The sequence below is a fragment of the Hypanus sabinus genome, chromosome 16 (genome assembly GCF_030144855.1).
Source record: "Hypanus sabinus isolate sHypSab1 chromosome 16, sHypSab1.hap1, whole genome shotgun sequence".
Lineage (NCBI taxonomy): Eukaryota > Metazoa > Chordata > Chondrichthyes > Myliobatiformes > Dasyatidae > Hypanus > Hypanus sabinus.
In genome coordinates, this window is record NC_082721.1 from 80,836,253 (window position 1) to 80,854,870 (window position 18,618).

General features: G+C 44.2%; 1 protein-coding gene across 1 annotated transcript; it reads right to left on the reverse strand.

Moving 5' to 3' along the window:
- Positions 1-224: 224 nt before the first annotated feature.
- On the reverse strand, positions 225-16,584 carry LOC132406481 (uridine-cytidine kinase 2-like). Its single transcript, XM_059992218.1, has 7 exons — positions 16,438-16,584; positions 13,514-13,673; positions 13,118-13,214; positions 11,479-11,621; positions 10,790-10,887; positions 10,544-10,592; positions 225-2,722 (listed from the first exon to the last, which is right to left on the reverse strand). The coding sequence occupies exons 1-7, from the start codon at positions 16,567-16,569 to the stop codon at positions 2,589-2,591; spliced, it is 813 nt and encodes a 270-aa protein (XP_059848201.1). The 5' UTR covers positions 16,570-16,584; the 3' UTR covers positions 225-2,588.
- Between the last annotated feature and the right edge of the window lie 2,034 nt (positions 16,585-18,618).

An 18,618-nucleotide genomic window follows, 5' to 3' on the forward strand; every position in this document is an offset into this window, starting at 1 on the left:
CATCACCAATCATATCCTCCTGCAATTCTTTTTCCTCTGCATTCATGCCTGTACGTGGAAGGAACGTGCAGCTCTGACTTGTTTGTTGTTTGGGTCCAGGTGGAGCCTACGTGAAGGGCGGCTACCTCTCAAATCAGCTCAAATAAGTTCAAGAGTGAGAATACTCACCATTCGAGTGACCTCCTTCTCAAGTTCAGAGTGGGTGACTTATTACACAGAGAGAATCTCATCAACAGCCAGGTTAGCAGTGTTGCAAGCCTTAGCCTTTTATTGAGCCAACTCCTCTTAAGTTAATATACAGTACACGTACTAAAAATAAACATCTGATGGAAACGAACACTTTCAATTCATCCTTCACTGTGAGTAGTAATGAACAAACAGATTACATAAATCAAGCTGCATGATTCACACAACATTAAACCTTGGTCTTTTCACCTCATCGCTCAGTGCATATTCACCTCTTATGCCACAGACATGTCCTTAAATATTGTGTCAGTTCAATAATGTTCAAGTAGTAGTTATTAAGTGCAAGATTGCTGTTCACTGTCAGGCAGTGAACAGAGAAATACGCAATAGCTGTTGGAAAGACATCCTGTGAAGTCCCTGTACTCTCCCAAACACACAAACAAAAAAAAACTTTGTGATTATAGAAAGTGCAATGGAACCCAGGTAACTGATGGATCCCAACTACTAATTAAATGATTTTCAGAGATTACGGTTCATTCATAACAGTGGTGGATTTAGTGAACTGAAATTAGGCAATTCAGAAATTTTGTTGAGCCACAAGGACACCAGAGAAGAAATGGATTGGCAGCTAGAGGCAAACAGGTTTGGTTTAGTGCAAGCTCAGCAGAATGCCTTAAACTGCAGCATTGCGTTTACTTGAAACTCTTAAATGAAACAGTCCCACTCAAGGAATTTGACAGTTTCAGCTTGTTGTCTTAGTTATCAACTTACCTCATAAAACATGGAATACACCAGGCACCATGGGCAGACCATTCCTCAAAGTCCCGTAACTATTTCCCCCTGCCCCATTCCTCATGACTATTTCAGGGAATTCCACAGTGATGCGTTTGTAAAACCCAGAGGATGAATTCCTGGAAAAGTGGAGGTTTGATTTTACACACCTTCGCAATCTCAACAGTTAAACACTCTCTTCACAGCATCCGACACTACAAGCCCAGAACAGACCTGGAGCCTGTTCTTCAGAGATTACTGCCAAGCTAATAAAGTTTTTCATTTTGCTATTTAAATTCCACTAAACGTTTTTTTAATGGTGGGGCCGCAACAAAGACCAGAGAACTGCAACTCAAATGTATTAAAGATAAGCAGACGTTCCCAACAGAGTTTTGGGTTATAGAAAAATCCCAAGGAGATTCCAGCCTTAGAATCACAAACATTGAACTATCAGCAGCAAACTTTTATTTAACTGATGCAGTTGGGCTCCTCCAGTGACCCCATGGATATATCCAGATAATACGAATAGCCACAAAGGGCTTAGAAACACTGAAGCAGGATGATGCCAACCAGCTAGAATTCTTGCCAGTTGAGTTTCTCCAAGTAGGTAAATGATCCAGGCTCATCCCATTGCCTGTGCCAACATCGTCAAGACTGAATTTTAAATAAAGCCTTGTAACATGTCACACAAAAGACAAATGTGCACCAGCAAAATACAGCACTTCCAGGAACCAGGGGAGAGACAAAATGAAGCCAGAATTTCAGACTTTAGACAATGGTAACTTGAGCTCATTCACCAAAGTGCAAGGCTTCACAGCTCGAGCCAAGCTTACTTCACTGCAGCTACACAAAGCCCTGTTTCTCCCAGTGTACGTTTTTGGGACTGTATTTTAGAAAGGATTTATCTATCAAATATGAATGAATGGAAGGCAATTATTGCAGCTTGCAGCAGGGATAGGAAGTGCTACTGGGATGCATGAGTACATGCACATGCAGACAAGCTCGACCAGAGCACTAGACACACTCTCCTGTACTAAATCCACACAAGGACAGTTTACGTGGCACAATCATTTCATGGTTCAGCTGAGCCACTACACAACATTTATTTCACGGTCTCTTTGTGCACCAGTCACTTGCTCCTAGCAAGATGGCTACCCGTTCTAGTCAATTCATCGAATATAACCATCATATACAGGGCAGTGTGGGGTGGCTCAACCCTATAATACAGGTTATCAAACACCTCCAATCACCAGTCTGAGAGGACCCAAATTATGTCACAATGGCACTCATCCTGCAGTAAAGTCCCCAGACCAAGAAAGAGGGTGTTATTTACCACAAATGTTCCACCCATCTCCCCAAAGTGAAACACTATGGGAAGCAAGTTAACAGAAGGCCTAGGATAATGATACCCTTGGTTCCAAAGTTGCATACAGTATATCCCAACCAATGATAAATGTTTCCCGTTCCTGTATACTTGCTGCCAACAGCTATTAGAGACAAGGGGAAACCCAGGGCCACTGTAAAGTAAGACTCTAAGTGAGGAAAAGGTAGCATTGTCAGTCACATAGTAAAACTCCGACTGTGAGGAAGTAAACAAGTGATGGTGCTCTCCCTGTCTTCGTTGTCTGGGATCAGTGTGGCCGGGTACTGGACTCTGAGGCGTGGCGGGCGCGCAGTATGGTGTGACCGTTCACATAACCATTGCGTTTGGTTAGGCCACCAGCCAGGATATCCTGAATATGCTGCACAATCAGATTGATGGCAACTGCAGAGAGAGAGAGAGAAAAAAAAGATTTCAAATGAACGCACTAGACAAACCAGGCGACCTCCCCCGCCCCCCACTCACTACACTTCCTAACCCCCCTTCAAGTATCCACACCCTCAACCACTCCACTCCCCTTCTGGATTACACTAAGCCCACAGAACTACTTAGCAAAGCTCCCTCAGAGAACTGTCAATGATTCTCACCACACCGCAGGAGATGCAATGTCAATAGACAATAGGTGCAGAAGTAGACCATTCGGCCCCTTGAGTCTGCACCGCCATTCTGAGATCATGGCTGATCATTCACTATCAATACCCAGTCCCTGCCTTGTCCCCATATCCCTTGATTCCCCTATCCATCAGATATCTATCTAGCTCCTTCTTGAAAGCATCCAAAGAATTGGCCTCCACCGTCTTCCGAGGCAGTGCATTCCACACCTCCACAACTCTCTGGGAGAAGAAGCTCTTCCTCAACTCTGTTTTAAATAACTGACCTCTTATTCTCAATCCATGCCCTCTGGTACTGGACTCTCCCAACATCTGGAACATATTTCCTGCCTCAATCCTATCAAATCCTTTAATTATCTTAAACGTTTCAATCAGATCCCCTCTCAATCTCCTCAATTCCAGTGTGTACAAGCCCAATCTCTCCAATCTCTCTGCGTAAGACAGCCCTGCCATCCCAGGAATCAACCTAGTGAATCTACGCAGCACTTACTCAATTGCCAGAATGTCCTTCCTTAAACCTGGAGACCAAAACTGTACACAATATTCCAGGTGTGGTCTCACCAGGGCCCTGTACAAATGCAAAAGGATATCCTTGCTCTTGTACTCAATTCCCCTTGTAATAAAGGCCAACATTCCATTTGCCTTCTTCACTGCCTGTTGCACTTGCTCATTCACCTTCATTGACTGATGAACTAGGACTCCTAGGTCTCTTTGCATTTCTCCCTTACCTAACTCTACACCGTTCAGACAATACTCTGCCCTCTTGTTCCTGCTTCCAAAGTGGATAACTTCACATTTATTCACATTGAATGACATCTGCCAAGTATCTGCCCACTCACCCAGCCTATCCAAGTCTCCCTGTATTCTCCTAATGTCCTCTTCGCATGTCACACTGCCACCCAGTTTAGTATCGTCAGCAAACTTGCTGATATAGTTTTCAATGCCCTCATCTAAATTGTTGACATAAATCGTAAAGAACTGTGGTCCCAATACAGAGCCCTGTGGTACCCCACTAGTCACCTCCAGCCAGTCCGAGAAACACCCATTCACTGCTACCCTTTGCTTTCTATCTGCCAACCAGTTTTCTATCCATCTTGAAACCCTGTCCCCAATGCCATGAGCTCTGATTTTACTCACCAATCTCCTATGTGGCACCTTATCGAATGCCTTCTGAAAATCTAGGTACCCTACATCCACTGGCTTACCCTCGTCTAACATCCTTGTTACACCCTCAAAAAACTCCCAACAGATTAGTCAAGCATGATTTGCCCTTGGTAAATCCATGCTGGCTCGGCCTAATCCTATTACTGCCATCAAGATATGCCACTATTTCGTCCTTAATAATGGACTCAAGCATCTTCCCCACGACTGACGTTAGGCTAACAGGGCGATAGTTCTCCGTTTTCTCCTTCCCTCCTTTCTTGAAAAGTGGGATAACATTAGCCACTCTCCAATCTTCAGGAACTGATCCTGAATCTAAGGAACATTGGAAAATGATTACCAATGCATCCGCAATTTCCTGAGCCACCTCTTTTAGAACCCTCGGATGCAGACCATCTGGACCCGGGGATTTATTAGCCTTCAGTCCTATCAGTCTACCCATCACAGTTTCTTTCCTAATGTCAATCTGTTTCAATTCCTCTGATATCTTATAACCCTGGCCCATCCATACATCTGGGAGATTGCTTGTGTCCTCCCTGGTGAAGACAGATCTAAAGTACACAAAAATTCTGTTGCCATTTCCCTGTTTCCCATAACAATTTCTCCCAATTCATTCTTCAAGGGGCCAACATTGTTCTTAATTATCTTCTTTCTCTTCACATAGCTAAAAAAGCTTTTGCTATCCCCTTTTATATTCCTGGCTAGACTGAGCTCATACCTGATTCTTTCTCTCCGTATTGCTTTTTTAGTTAAGATCTGCTGTTCCTTAAAACTTTCCCAATCATCTGTATTCCCACTCATCTTAGCCCTGTCATACTTCTTTTTCTTTAATGCTATACAATCTCTGACTTCCTTTGTCAACCACTGTGGCCCCTTCCCCCTCTTTGAATCCTTCCTTCTCATTGGAATGAACTGCTTTTGCATCTTTTGTATTATCCCTAAGAATATCTGCCACTGCTGATCCACTGTCTTTCCTGCCAGGGCATCCGCCCATTTAACTTTGGCCAGCTCTTCCCTCATGGCTCCATAGTCTCCTTTATTTAATTGCAACACTGACACCTCTGATCTGCCCTTATCCCTCTCAAATTGTAGATAAAAACTTATCATGTTATGATCACTACTTCCTAATGGCTCTTTTACTTCAAGATCACTTATCAATTCCTGTTCATTACACATCACCAAGTCCAAAATAGCCTCGTTCCTGGTTGGCTCAAGCACAAGCTGTTCCAAAAATACATCCCTTAGACACTCCACAAACTTCCTATCCTGGGGTCCAGCACCTACCTGATTCTCCCAGTTCACCTGCATGTTGAAATCTCCCATAACGACTGCATTACCTTTAGCACATGCCAATGTTAACTCCCTAATCAACTTGTACCCAATATCCACGCTACTGTTTGGGGGCCTGTACACAACACCCATTAGGGTCTTTTTACCCTTACTGTTCCTCAGCTCAATCCACATAGACTCTACTTCCCCTGTTCCTAAGTCACCCCTTGCTAAGGACTGAATCTCATTCCTCACTAACAGGGCCACCCCACCCCCTCTTCCCATATTTCTGTCTCTACGATGTCCTTGGAAGAGATCGAGTTAGGAACACCAAGTCTGCATTCAGGGGTTAGAACAGGGCTGGAGACAACCCACAATAGGAGGTAAGCTCCAGGATTACAGGATCAGACATTTGGATTGAATAAACAATAGATAATAGGTGCAGAAGTAGACCATTCGGCCCTTCGAGCCTGCACCGCCATTTTGAGATCACGGCTGATCATCTACTATCAATACCTGGTTCCTGCCTTGTCCCCCATATCCCTTGATTCCCCTATGCATAAGATACCTATCTAGCTCCTCCGTGAAAGCATCCAGAGAATTGGCCTCCACTACCTTCCGAGGCAGTGCATTCCAGACCCCCACAACTCTCTGGGAGAAGTTTTTCCTTAACTCTGTCCTAAATGACCTACCCCTTATTCTCAAACCATGCCCTCTGGTACTGGACTCTCCCAGCATCTAGAACATATTTCCTGCCTCTATCTTGTCCAATCCCTTAATAATCTTATATGTTTCAATCAGATCCCTTCTCAATCTCAATTCCAGCGTGTACAAGCCCAGTCTCTCTAACCTCTCTGCATAAGACAGTCCAGACATCCCAGGAATTAATCTCGTGAATCTACGCTGCACTTCCTCTGCAGCCAGGATGTCCTTCCTTAACCCTGGAGACCAAAACTGTACACAATACTCCAGGTGTGGTCTCACCAGGGCTTTGTACAAATGCAAGAGGATTTCCTTGCTCTTGTACTCAATTCCCATTGTAATAAAGGCCAACTTTAGCCTTCTTCACTGTCTGCTGCACTTGCTCATTCACCTTCAATGACTGATGAACAAGGACTCCTAGATCTCTTTGTATTTCTCCCTTACCTAACTCTACACCGTTCAGATAATAATCTGCCTTCCTGTTCTTACTCCCAAAGTGGATAACCTCACACTTATTCACATTAAACGTCATCTGCCAAGTATCTGCCCACATACCCAGCCTATCCAAGCCATCCTGAATTCTCCTAACATCCTCATCACACTGCCACCCAGCTTAGTATCATCAGCAAATTTGCTGATGTTATTCTCAATGCCTTCATCTAAATCGTTGACGTAAATTGTAAACAGCTGTGGTCCCAATATCGAGCCCTGTGGCACCCCACTAGACACCACCTGCCATTCCGAGAAACACCCATTCACCGCTACCCATTTACCCTTGGTAAATCCATGCTGGCTCGGCCCAATCCTATCACTGCTATCTAGATATCCCACTATTTCATCCTTAATAATGGACTCTAGCATCTTCCCCACCACCAATGTCAGGCTGACAGGTCGATAGTTCTCTGTTTTCTCCCTCCCTCCTTTCTTAAAAAGTGGAATAACATTAGCCATTCTCCAATCCTCAGGAACTGATCCTGAATCTAAGGAACATTGGAAAATGATTACCAATGCTTCTGCAATTTCCAGAGCCACCTGCTTTAGTACCCTAGGATGCAGACCATCTGGACCTGGGGATTTGTCAGCCTTCAGTCCCATCAGTCTACTTCATCACCGTTTCCCTCCTAATGTCAATCTGTTTCGTTTCCTCTGTTACCCTATGTTCTTGGCCCATCCATACATCTGGGAGATTGTTTGTGTCTTCCTTAGTGAAGACAGATCTAAAGTACTTATTAAATTTTTCCGCCATTTCTCTGTTTCCCATAACAATTTTACCCAATTCATTCTTCAAGGGCCAAACATTGTTCTTAACTATCTTCTTTCTCTTCACATACCTAAAAACGCTTTTGCTATCTTCTTTTATATTCCTGGCTAGCTTGCGCTCGTACCTCATTTTTTCTCCCCGTATTGCCTTTTTAGTTAAGTTCTGTTGTTCCTTAAAAACTTCCCAATCATCTGTCCTCCCACTCACCTTAGCTCTGTCATACTTGCTTTTTTTTTAATGCTATACAATCTCTGACTTCCTTTGTCAACCACTGTGGCCCCTTTCCCCCCTCTGAATCCTTCCTTCTCTGGGGGATGAACTGATTTTGCACCCTGTGCATTATTCCCAAGAATACCTGCCATTGCTGTTCCACTGTCTTTTCTGCTAGGATATCCGTCCAGTCAACTTTGGCCAGCTCCTCCCTCATGGCTCCATAGTTTCCGCTGTTCAACTGCAACACTGACACCTCCGAGCTGCCCTTATCCTTCTCAAATTGTAGATAAAAACTTATCATATTATGATCACTACCTCCTAATGGCTCCTTTACTGCAAGATCGCTTATCAAATCCTGTTCATTACAAAACACCAAATCCAGAATAGTCTTGTCCCTGGTTGGCTCTCGTACAAGCTGTTCCAAGAATGCATCCCGTAGGCACCCTACAAACTCCCTATCCTGGGGTCCAGCACCAACCTGATTCTCCCAGTTCACCTGCATGTTGAAATCCCCCATAACTACTGCAACATTACCTTTGCCACATGCCAATGTTAACTCCCTATTCAACTTGCACCCAATATCCATGCTACTGTTTGGTGGCCTGTAGACAACACCCATTTGGGTCCTTTTGCCCTTACTGTTCCTCAGTTCTATCCACACAGACTCTACTTCTCCTGATCCTATGTCCCCCCCCTTGCAAAGGACTGAATCTCATTCCTCACCAACAGGGCCACCCCACCCCCTCTGCCCACATTTCTGCCCCTACGATAGCACGTATACCCAAGTACATTCATTTCCCAGGTCTGATTTCCCTGCAGCCATGTCTCCGTTATCCCAACAACATCATAGTTACCCATTCGCACCTGAGCTTCAAGCTCATCTGCCTTATTTCTGACACTTCGTGCATTCAGATATAGAATTTTTAGCCCATTTCTCATCTCTCTGTTTGAATCGCTGCCTATTATGCTTAACCCAGCTCCCCGAACTCCCATTGGGCTATACGCCCCTAGAATTTTGTTGTCCTTCCTAAATTTACTTATTCTTTCAACACATTTAACTCCATGTTCCGTCAGACCATCCCTCTGTACATGTCCTCCTTATCACTTGTTCACCTCACTCTTCTCTACTACACACTTAATATTCCGGAACCTTGTAGTCCCCACCTGTCCTTTATTCTTCCTCTCGCTATCCTCTCTCACATTCTGGATCCCCGCCCCCTGCAAATTTAGTTTAAACCCCCCCCCCCCCCCCCCCCTCCCAAGAAGCACTAGCAAACTTCCCTGCAAGAAAGTTAGTACCACTCCAGTTCAGGTGTAAACTGTCCCATCGGAACAGATCCCACCTTCCCTGGAACAAAGCCCAATTGTCTACAAACCTGAAGCCCTCCCTCCTGCACCATCCTCTCAGCCAGGTATTAATCTGTATATTCTTTCTGTTCCTTGCCTCACTTGCACGTGGCACAGGTAGCAATCCTGAGATTGTTACCCTGGAGGTCCTATCTGGAGAGTACCTGAGGAGGAAGGTAAAGCTGCGCAAGCGCGGGCTTTAAAAAGCGGCCCTCTTTCAGGAGCGGGCAGCAGAGTGTGTGGGAGCAGAGTGCTGGGCTTTGGCTCAGCAGGCTTCGATGCAAGAGGACTTCGGTGAGAGGAAATCAGTGTGCCTGAGTACGTACTTGCTGAGGTAAAAAGGTAAGGTCAGTAGGTTCTTTTTAAATTTATTCTGACTAATCTGGGATCAGGTAATGGGGGAGACAGTTAGAGCAATGGTGTGCTCCGTATGCAGTATGTGGGAGGTCAGGGTCAACACAGTTGTCCCTGATGACCACACCTGCAATAGGTGCATCCAGCTGCAGCTCCTATCAGACCGAGTTAGGGAATTGGAACAGGAGAATCGTAGGGACTAGAAAATAAACTAGAAAATATTTCCACTGGTGAGTCAATCAATAATAGATTATTTTGGCAAAAGACCAAAAGGGAAGAGAAATAGAAATCTTTTGTGTTCCACTTAAGAAGACAATGGAAACAGATAATCAATAACTTTAATGGAGATCTTCTGGAATGGTGCAGTGCTGGTAATCCCACCATTCATTATTTAGTTTATTTGTTCTTCAGGTTTTTCTTCTGTTTCATGGATGTCTGCTAAGAGTAAGACTTTCAGGTTGTATACAGTAGTGTGTACATTCTCTGATATTTAATGGAACCATTGAACCATTATTGTTCATCACTACACCCCTGTGTAAATGGAGATTCCTAAACCTCTGCAGTCTGTACTCCCACTGTTGTTGGAGAGTGTTCCAGGATTCAGAGTTAGTGGTGATTGACGAACAGTGATTTGGACAGGAATTTGCAGACCACGGTCAACTTTGGGCGCATCAGACACCAAAGCCCGCTCATCGTGTTTAGTCAATTCAGTGTCTAAGTCAATGGTAGATGACAAATTGATTATGCCTCAATGAAATGATTAGAGTAAAACTAGCCAGAATGCTAGTAGGTCTGAATTCACACAGGCTGGGCGTTCTTATCTGAAGGATATACTTTTGAGACTACTGAATAGTTTTTAAAAAAATTTTTCAAATTAGAAATGAGATTCAAATTCAGTAAATGCATTGGAGGAATTTAAGTTCAGATCTCTGGATTACCATACCCTCGCTGTCAATGTGACTAAGATCAGAACTCAGCAGGAGTGGATTGGGCATCAATGCTCTTCCAAAAGGCAGCACAACCATCGCCAGCCAAATCGCTGCTTTGTTCTATCTTCCCATTCAAGTCTGATTCCTACAGACATCGCCATTGGCAACACCATTCAATCTGACCAAAGCATTTAGCCCTCATCTACCCCCTCCCATACTGATCCAAGCTCACCATCACAGCAGCAGACAAAATGACTCCATAACTTCACACCTCCACAGATCTGTCCCAAACCACCCCCCCCCCCCCAATAACCACCATGCTGTCTAGATCAACTACTGCAGGTGGCTCTGAACTCACCGAGATTTTCAACTCCCCTGGGGATAATAACATCAGCGTATTTCTTGGTCTGTGAATGAGACACAAATGATTAAATTCGCAATAGAACAAGGACCACTCCCATCACAAACAGTCATGCAAGTAGGACAACCCCTCTGCAAGCAAAGGTCTGGCCTGTCTCTGACAGGCTGAAATTTAATGATCCATCTCATTGGTCCCTAAGACCAGAACAGTCCCTGTAGCCCATTGCACCATACCCCTTCTCACCGGAAGGCAGAACTCCTCAAAGGCAGGCTTGACGAATGTCGTGTACTGCGTCAAAATCTGCTCCAAGTCACGGCCCCTCTCATTAATGTCGCGCAAAACTGGGATGCAAAGGATAAATAAAACAAGGATTAAAAATGTGTACGCTTGCTACACTCCCTGCACTGGGATTGCTTGCAAGATTGGAAAAAGCCTGCGTGGACATGGGGAGAGGGTGAAAACAGGAAAGGTGCTTCAAAGCTCGGACTGCTCAACAGTGATCCAAACACACACCTTTACACTGATCCTTGCCCCAACACCAAAAACCAAAACAGCTTGGGGGAACAAGTGTCTGAGGGGATACGTGGAAAGTAAAAGTCCTGGGATCTGGCTAGAAACAAGTTCATGTGGATCAAAACAATGGAACTTAATTCTGAGATGGCAATAGAGGATAGTGTGAGATCAGACCCCCCTAACTTTTTATTCCATCCATTCTTCACCCATATATCCACAGTACCACCCCTCCCTTGAATGTATGTTAACCATTTCATCCCCACCACCCCCACATGGTCCTTTCACTCCTCTCCATCTATAAACCTATTTCAGGGTATTCTTAAGTTTCCTCTGTCCCATCAACCAATTTCAGTCCCTAGATGATCATCCCAAGCCCACTCACCAACTTCTCCCCCTCTGCGCTGGCACAAACCCCTCACCTCTGCGAGAGAGACGAGTATCAGCATCCGTATCCACGAAGAGCTTCATGTGGAACAAGTCCCTGATCTCCTGGGAATAGAAAACCAGAATGCCCTCGAAAAGAACCACATCCGCAGGATAAACTGGCACCATCTCCGGCTTCCTGTAACAAGAAACCTCGTCAGATTTTCATCACAAGACATATGGACTTCCCAAACCCTCCTGTCCTGTCTTGCAATCAGATCCATTTCCATCCATCCATCCTGCCTCCTTCTGTGTGCATCGTGCACAAATAAATACATCTTTTTTTTTTAAAAAAAAGGAACCTTCCAACTAAGCAGCACAGAACCCTGGTCAAACTGGGGGCAATGTCCAAGGTCCAAACAGAATCACTGTCTTGGCAATGCATCGTTCACTGAGGTGGCAGAGTAACAAAGCAGCTTATGCTACTTGAACACAAGGGATCCTGCAGTTGCTGGAAATCTGCTCGAGATGGCGCCAGTGAACATCGCTACCACATGTGACGCCTCGCAGTTAGCCCACAAAACTGCTTCTTTCACTTCCTTTACATCTTTTGACTGTGAACGTGTTTCTAGTACGGTTAAGAGCCGGCGATCTACAATTTGAAGATCCATTGAGCAATCTGGCGTTTTGCTGTCTCCGAGAAGGTTCCAGGAGGCGAGCACCCTCAAATCGATCAAGCATTTCTAGCGGAAGATTGAAATAGAAGCGAGTGAGTGTTCGGCGCTGTCTACAGCCTCTTGCTTGCTGCTCCCGAGGGAAAGACCCTCTCAAAGCTGTTGGAGGATGATACCAAGGTTCTGGATCTGTGATTTAGGGATTGGTCTGTAGCTCACTTGGTCTCTTTCAGTCTTACGTTTATATATTCTGTGCCTTTGCCCATTTGCACAAATTTGTGTGTGTGTGCGTGGGGGGGAGGGGGGGATGATGTTATTCTTTGAATGGCTTCTGTGGTTTTCTTTGTTACGTGGCTAACTGGAGAAGACGAATCTCGGATAAATAGTGCGCGCACAAACACACACTTAGATAATAAATGTGCCTTGAAATCTAGAGTAACACACACAAAATGCCGGAGGAACAGAAGGCCAGGCAGCATCCGTGGAGAGGAATAAACAGTCGACGGTTCAGGCAGAGACCCTTTATTAGCACTCATCTACTCTACCTCCTAATTCAGTGACTCAGGTTGACCTTGAGTGCCATTTGTATTTCCTCTTGGATGTTCTCGTTTACCTCATAATTCGTGGTTTGGTTGGGAAACTATTAATTTCCCCCAATGTAAATTCACTGATAAAAGAACCGAAGAGAAAGCCACAGGCACGTCAGAAGGAACAGTGGTAGTCACAGGGAAATAAAAGGGGGCAAGGGATTGCGCAGACTGCTCTGCCAGGTTCCTTGTGTCTCAGTAAATAAGCAAGCACAGGGTCCAGGGTAACACATGGGCTAGTCAGACACCAAAGTGAATCTCCTACCCACCGAGGACCTGAGGGATGGTTCTCTGTAAAACAAGTTGAGACTCTTGAACACTCCACTCAAGGACACTAGATCACTCTGACTGGGGGTCCATGCCAGGGTAGATCACCCATCCTTAGAATACTCATCAGAATTGAAGGTTTATGTAACAACTGCTTTGATACAAACCGTGAATGATTAACAAAGTCATAAACTGGAATTGGCACCGTCCGCCCATTAATAATGTCCTTGAGAGTGCGGAGAATCAACTCATTGTCGAATGCATCTGTGGGTGGTAGAAAGGCGTAATCAATACGGTGCAGAGCTTGGAAAAAACAGCAAGATCTAGCACGACACTAGGATAACACACAATCGCTTTGATACAGGGAATTTTCTGTAAAACAACCCCGACTGCATCATTCCCTTTACACAGTGTCATGCTTTATGTCTACAACAACATCCCCACCACCACCTTTGCCACATAGTTCCCAGCAAAACTCCCGTGGGCACTCTCTCTCCTCCCATTCTCCTTGCTTGCTTTTCTGTCCTCCCGATCAGCTGCTGATCTATAATGGCAGCAGGTACCTGGATGGTCGAAGTTATACTGCCCTTTACTGGCCTTCATCCTCTGCTCAGGGGTCAGCACCTTGTAGAAGCTGTCCTGGCTCAGGATCACCACTTGCCTCTGGTCTTGATCCACTTTGTTCTGTCCCAGCAGCTCAACAATTTTCTGACACACAGATGACTGTCCATAAGAAAGAAAACATCAAATTCAATTCTCTAGTTTATTCAACAGCTCTAATTACACCAAAAATCAGACAGACACACATTCGCCCACTGCAGAATTCACACAGTGTACTGGAGTTGAAACCTCTAATTGGGGGCAAAATCCCTGAACCTGGCAAAGGATCTAAACACTGTCAAAAGCTCAAGAGCAGCCGACACTCCTAACTTAGTGGTTATAAACAGGCATAACACTGCCATCTATCAAACAGGCAGGTAGTCAATTCCATTCCAGCTAATTACTGCTCATTCACCTCTCCACCAGCACCAGAGTGATGGAAAGTGTCAATGACAGTGTGCACAATACTCGCTGGTGACTCAGAAATGGACTTTACATTTCTTGTTGTCGACAAACCAGAGGGTCACTCCATCAGGAATCGAAGAGCTGTGAGAGATTCTTTTTTAAAAAAAATAATCTGCAGCTAACCTTTACCTTATTGTATTTAACAAGGTACATCATGCTATTGATCTACTAGAGTTTGTTGTGAAGAACACTGATGCAGTCGAGTAGAAAATTCCTTCACTAGCATTAGACAGAAAACTGGAACAGCAATAGTTCGAAGTTATAGTTGTCAATTGAATACACACATAGTACAAATATCAAAAAAATTAGCATCATAAAATTACCACACTAGGACTTACCGACTCACCTTCAAGGACTTGTTACAACTTATGTTCTCAGTACTATTTTCATTTGCACATTTTGTCTTCTTTTGCACATTGTTTTGTCAGACTATGTGAACATATGGTTCCTGCTGTAAATTCCATTTGTAATATTTGGTAACATACAGTGGTGCTAGCAAGTTTGTGAACCTTGCAGAATTTTCTTTATTTCTACATAAATAAGTTAAAATGTGATTAGATCTTCACGCAAGTCTTAAAGCTAGATAAACAGAGCCCAATTAAATAAATAAATAGCGCGAAACATTATACTTGTTTATTTATTTATTTATTGAGAAAAATGACCCAATATTACATGTATTTGTTGGAAAAAGTACGTGAACCTCTGGGGTCATGCCTTCTACAAAAGCTAATGGAGTCAGGTGTTCCAATCAATGAGATGAGATTGGAGGTGTGGGTTGTAGAGATGCCCTGACCTATAAAAAAGTCAAAGTCAGGTTACTGACAGAGCCTGCTCTTCTCAAGAAAGATCTGTTTATGTGCACCGTGCCTCGATTAAAACAAATTTCAGAGGACCTCAGAAGAAAAATTGTAGAGATGCATGAAGACAGAAAAGGCTATAAAAGCATTTCTAAAAACCTGAGAGGTCATCAGTCCACAAGAAGAGAAATTGTCTACAAATGGAGTAATCTCAATACTGTTGCTACTCTCCCTAGAAGTGGGCATCCTGCAAAGATTACACCAACAGCACAACGTGCAATACCGAAGGAGATGAAACAAGAACCCAAGGGTTGACAGCAAAAGACCTGCAGAAATCTCTAGAACTTGCTAAAGGCTCTGTTCACGTGTCCACTATAAGAAAAACACTGAACAAGAATGGTGTTCATGGAAGGACACCACAGAGGAAACCACCACTCTTCAAACAAAAAAACATTGCTGCATATCTCAATATTCTGTGGACAGATGAGACAAGTTGAACTTTTTGGCAGAAATGCACACCGCGATGTTTGAAAGAAAAAGGACACCACACCAACACCAAAATGCCATCCCAACTGTGAAGCATGGTGGAAGGAGTGTGGTGGTTTGGAGTTGCTTTGCCACCTCAGGGCCTGGACAGCTTGCAATCACTGGAGGAACAATGAATTAAAATTTTTATCTAAACATTTTACAGAAGAATGTCAGGGTAACAGCCGTAAAGCTTAATAGAAGTTGGAAATTGCAACTGGACAATGATTCAAAAGACAAGAGTAAATCAACACCTGAATGGTTTAAAAAGAAGAAAACTTTTTTGGAATGGACGAGTCACAGTCCTGACTTTAACCCTATAAAAATGTTGTGGAAGGATCTGAAGCAAACAGCTCATGCAAGGAAGCCCACCAACACCCCAGAGTTGAAGCAGTTTTGTAAGGAGGAATGTCCTAAAATTCCTCCAAGCAAATGTGCTGGACTGATCAAGTTACAGGAAACGTTAGGTTGAAGTTATTGCTGTACAAGGGGGTCACACCAGTTACTGGAAGTAAAAGTTCACATACTTTTTCCAACAAATACATGTACTATTGGATCATTTTTCTCAATAAAAAAACAAACAAGAGTAATTTTTGTGTTATTTATTTAATTAGGTTGTGTTTATCTAGCTTTAGGACTAAGGTGAAGATCTGATCAAATTTTAGGTCATATTTAAGCAGAAATTGAGAAGATTCTACAGGGTTCACAAACTTTCTAGCACCACTGTATATATTTTTCGATTATAAATTTACTTTTAACATTTTAGACAAGCACAAGTTGGCATACCTAGTAGCAGCTACACATAAATGTCCAGATTAAGATCCTATGAGCCTTGGAAGGCAATTTGTTTTCATTGCTTGGTCACATGCTCAATAACGTGCAAATTGATCCACTGAATATTGTAAACGTGACGTAGGGATTAGCTCCGCCCCTCCGAACCAACCGTAAAACGTCACGACGTTGACGTCGCGCACCCCACCGACAATGTGCCTGCGTCTCCGTTGACACGCGGTTCACAATCTAATAGCGGGCTAAAAGCTAGCGGCTAGCTCAGTACTCCGGCTGAAGGCCCCGCGGTGAATACCGGTAGCCCTACTGACCTTGCCGCTGGCGGTGCCGCCGCTCACAGCGATCAGGAAAGGCCGGTGCGGCATCTTCCTCTCAACAGCCACATCTCCCGCCATCATCGCCGACATTACTGGCGGCCTCCTGGCGCATGCGCACCTTTTCATCCGCTCGTCAACCGAACCTGATTCCTACAGGCGGTGACCCGATAGGCTGATCGTTTTCGCGGACGTCACCCTATGCGACATTTTATTGGCTAATCAAGTGTCAAACAAGGTTGAAGCCCTACCTTCAACAGCAGCAATATAGGTTGCGAACAAAAGAGAAAGGAAGAGTTTTTTAACTGTCTAGAGAATGAGTGTGATTTCTGAACGAAATACTGCAGGCACTTCAACAAAAGTCTCATCATAAAATAATTATTTTAATATATTCACCCCGACGTTACTTTTTAAAAAAAAATAAAACGGTCGTCTTGTGATGGCCCTTCCGACTGTACTTTTCTCACCCACTTATCCCCATTTCTTTCTTTATCCTGCATTTTTTCCCTTCTCTTCCCTCTCTATGGGAGACTTCCTGCTTGCTTCCTGTACCCAAGAAGGCGACTCCATCCGAACTGTATGACTAAGGACCAATTGTCTTCACATATCATGCGATGAAGGTGCCGGATCGGCTGGTTCTGAGTTACCTTGGACGCCAGGTGAGGTCTTCATTGGACCCTCAGCCTCATGTGGGAGTGGATCATCTAGCTGTTGCCGAGAGCTCACTCCCACCTGGTGGCATTGTGAGAATTACTGTGTTTGATTTTTCTGGTGCCTTCAATGCAATCCAGTGAGAAGCTGCAAAGGATGTGGGTGGACAAATCCACTATCTCCTCGATATCTGACTGCAGACGCCAGTTTGTACGGCTGGCTGATTCTCTGTCTGAGATGGTGAGAGGCCTTGGAGCACCACAAGGGACTCTCCTGTCCCTGTTTCTGTTCACCCTGAACACCTCAGACTTTCAGTACAAATCTGAGTCTTGTCACTTGCAGAAGTTCTCTGATGACTCTGCGGTGGCTGGGTATATCAGAGATGGGCAGGAATCGGAGTACAGAGGACTGGTGGACAAGTTTGTGGAGTGGTGTAGGTGGAATCACCAGCTCCTGAATGTGGGTAAAACCAGGGAGATGGTGATTGATTTTAGGAGTAAGAGGTCTGTGACGAATCCTGTATACATTCTGGAAGAAGTTGTTGTGGTGGTAGAGGAGTACAAATACTTGGGTGTTCACCTCCACAACAGACTTGACAGGAAAACCAACACAAAGGCTGTTTACAAGAAAGGGATGAGCAGATTCTATTTTCTAAGGAAGGTGAGATCCTTCAATGTGTGCAGATGTTGGAGATATTTTACCAGTCTGTTGTAGCGAATGCAGTCTTCTTTGAGGCTTTATGTTGGGGGAGCAGCATCGGTGGTGATGCAAAAAGACTAAATAAACTCCATCAAGAAGGCTGGATCCGTCCTTGGCTACAACCCGGACACTTTTGAGTTGGTGGTGCAAATGGATCAATGGTACAATGGATCACTACACAGTTATCCATTATGGACGATCAGGCATGTCCTCTGCATGACCTACTGCATAAACAGTGGAGCACCCTTTTGAAAAGGCTCATTCAGCTGCGCTGTCACAAGGATTGTTACAGAAAACTTTTCCTACCAAATGCAATAAGCATATAGAATAGTTATCTCTGTGCAACAGAACACACATCATAGTACAATAGTCTGCTTTATTTTGTGTTATTATTACACAGTGGTAATTTATTATTGTGTATATTACTATTGTGTATATTGTGTTAATATTATTATAGCTAAGTGTGTTTTTAAATGTTGCTGCTTTAACGAAATAATTTCCCACTCGGGATCAATAGTATACTTATCATTATTACTTCCACCCTGTACCTTCCAACTTATCACCTCCTCCCATTCTGAGCACACACCAGCCCACGTTTATCTCAACTACCAACCCACTGGGTAGCAGGGTGGAGATATGCCCCTACCAAAGGCACTCCTTCCTTCTGCTAGCCTGCAGGTCACCTTGGGCAAGGTGCAGCACCCACTTAGCTCCCCCCTCCCCCCACTGAGGAGTCATGTGAAGCCACGGGAGCAGCTGGTGCATATCACACCCTGGTTATGCAACCATTGACACCAAGCAGACTATGTCTGGTTTATTCATGTTAGC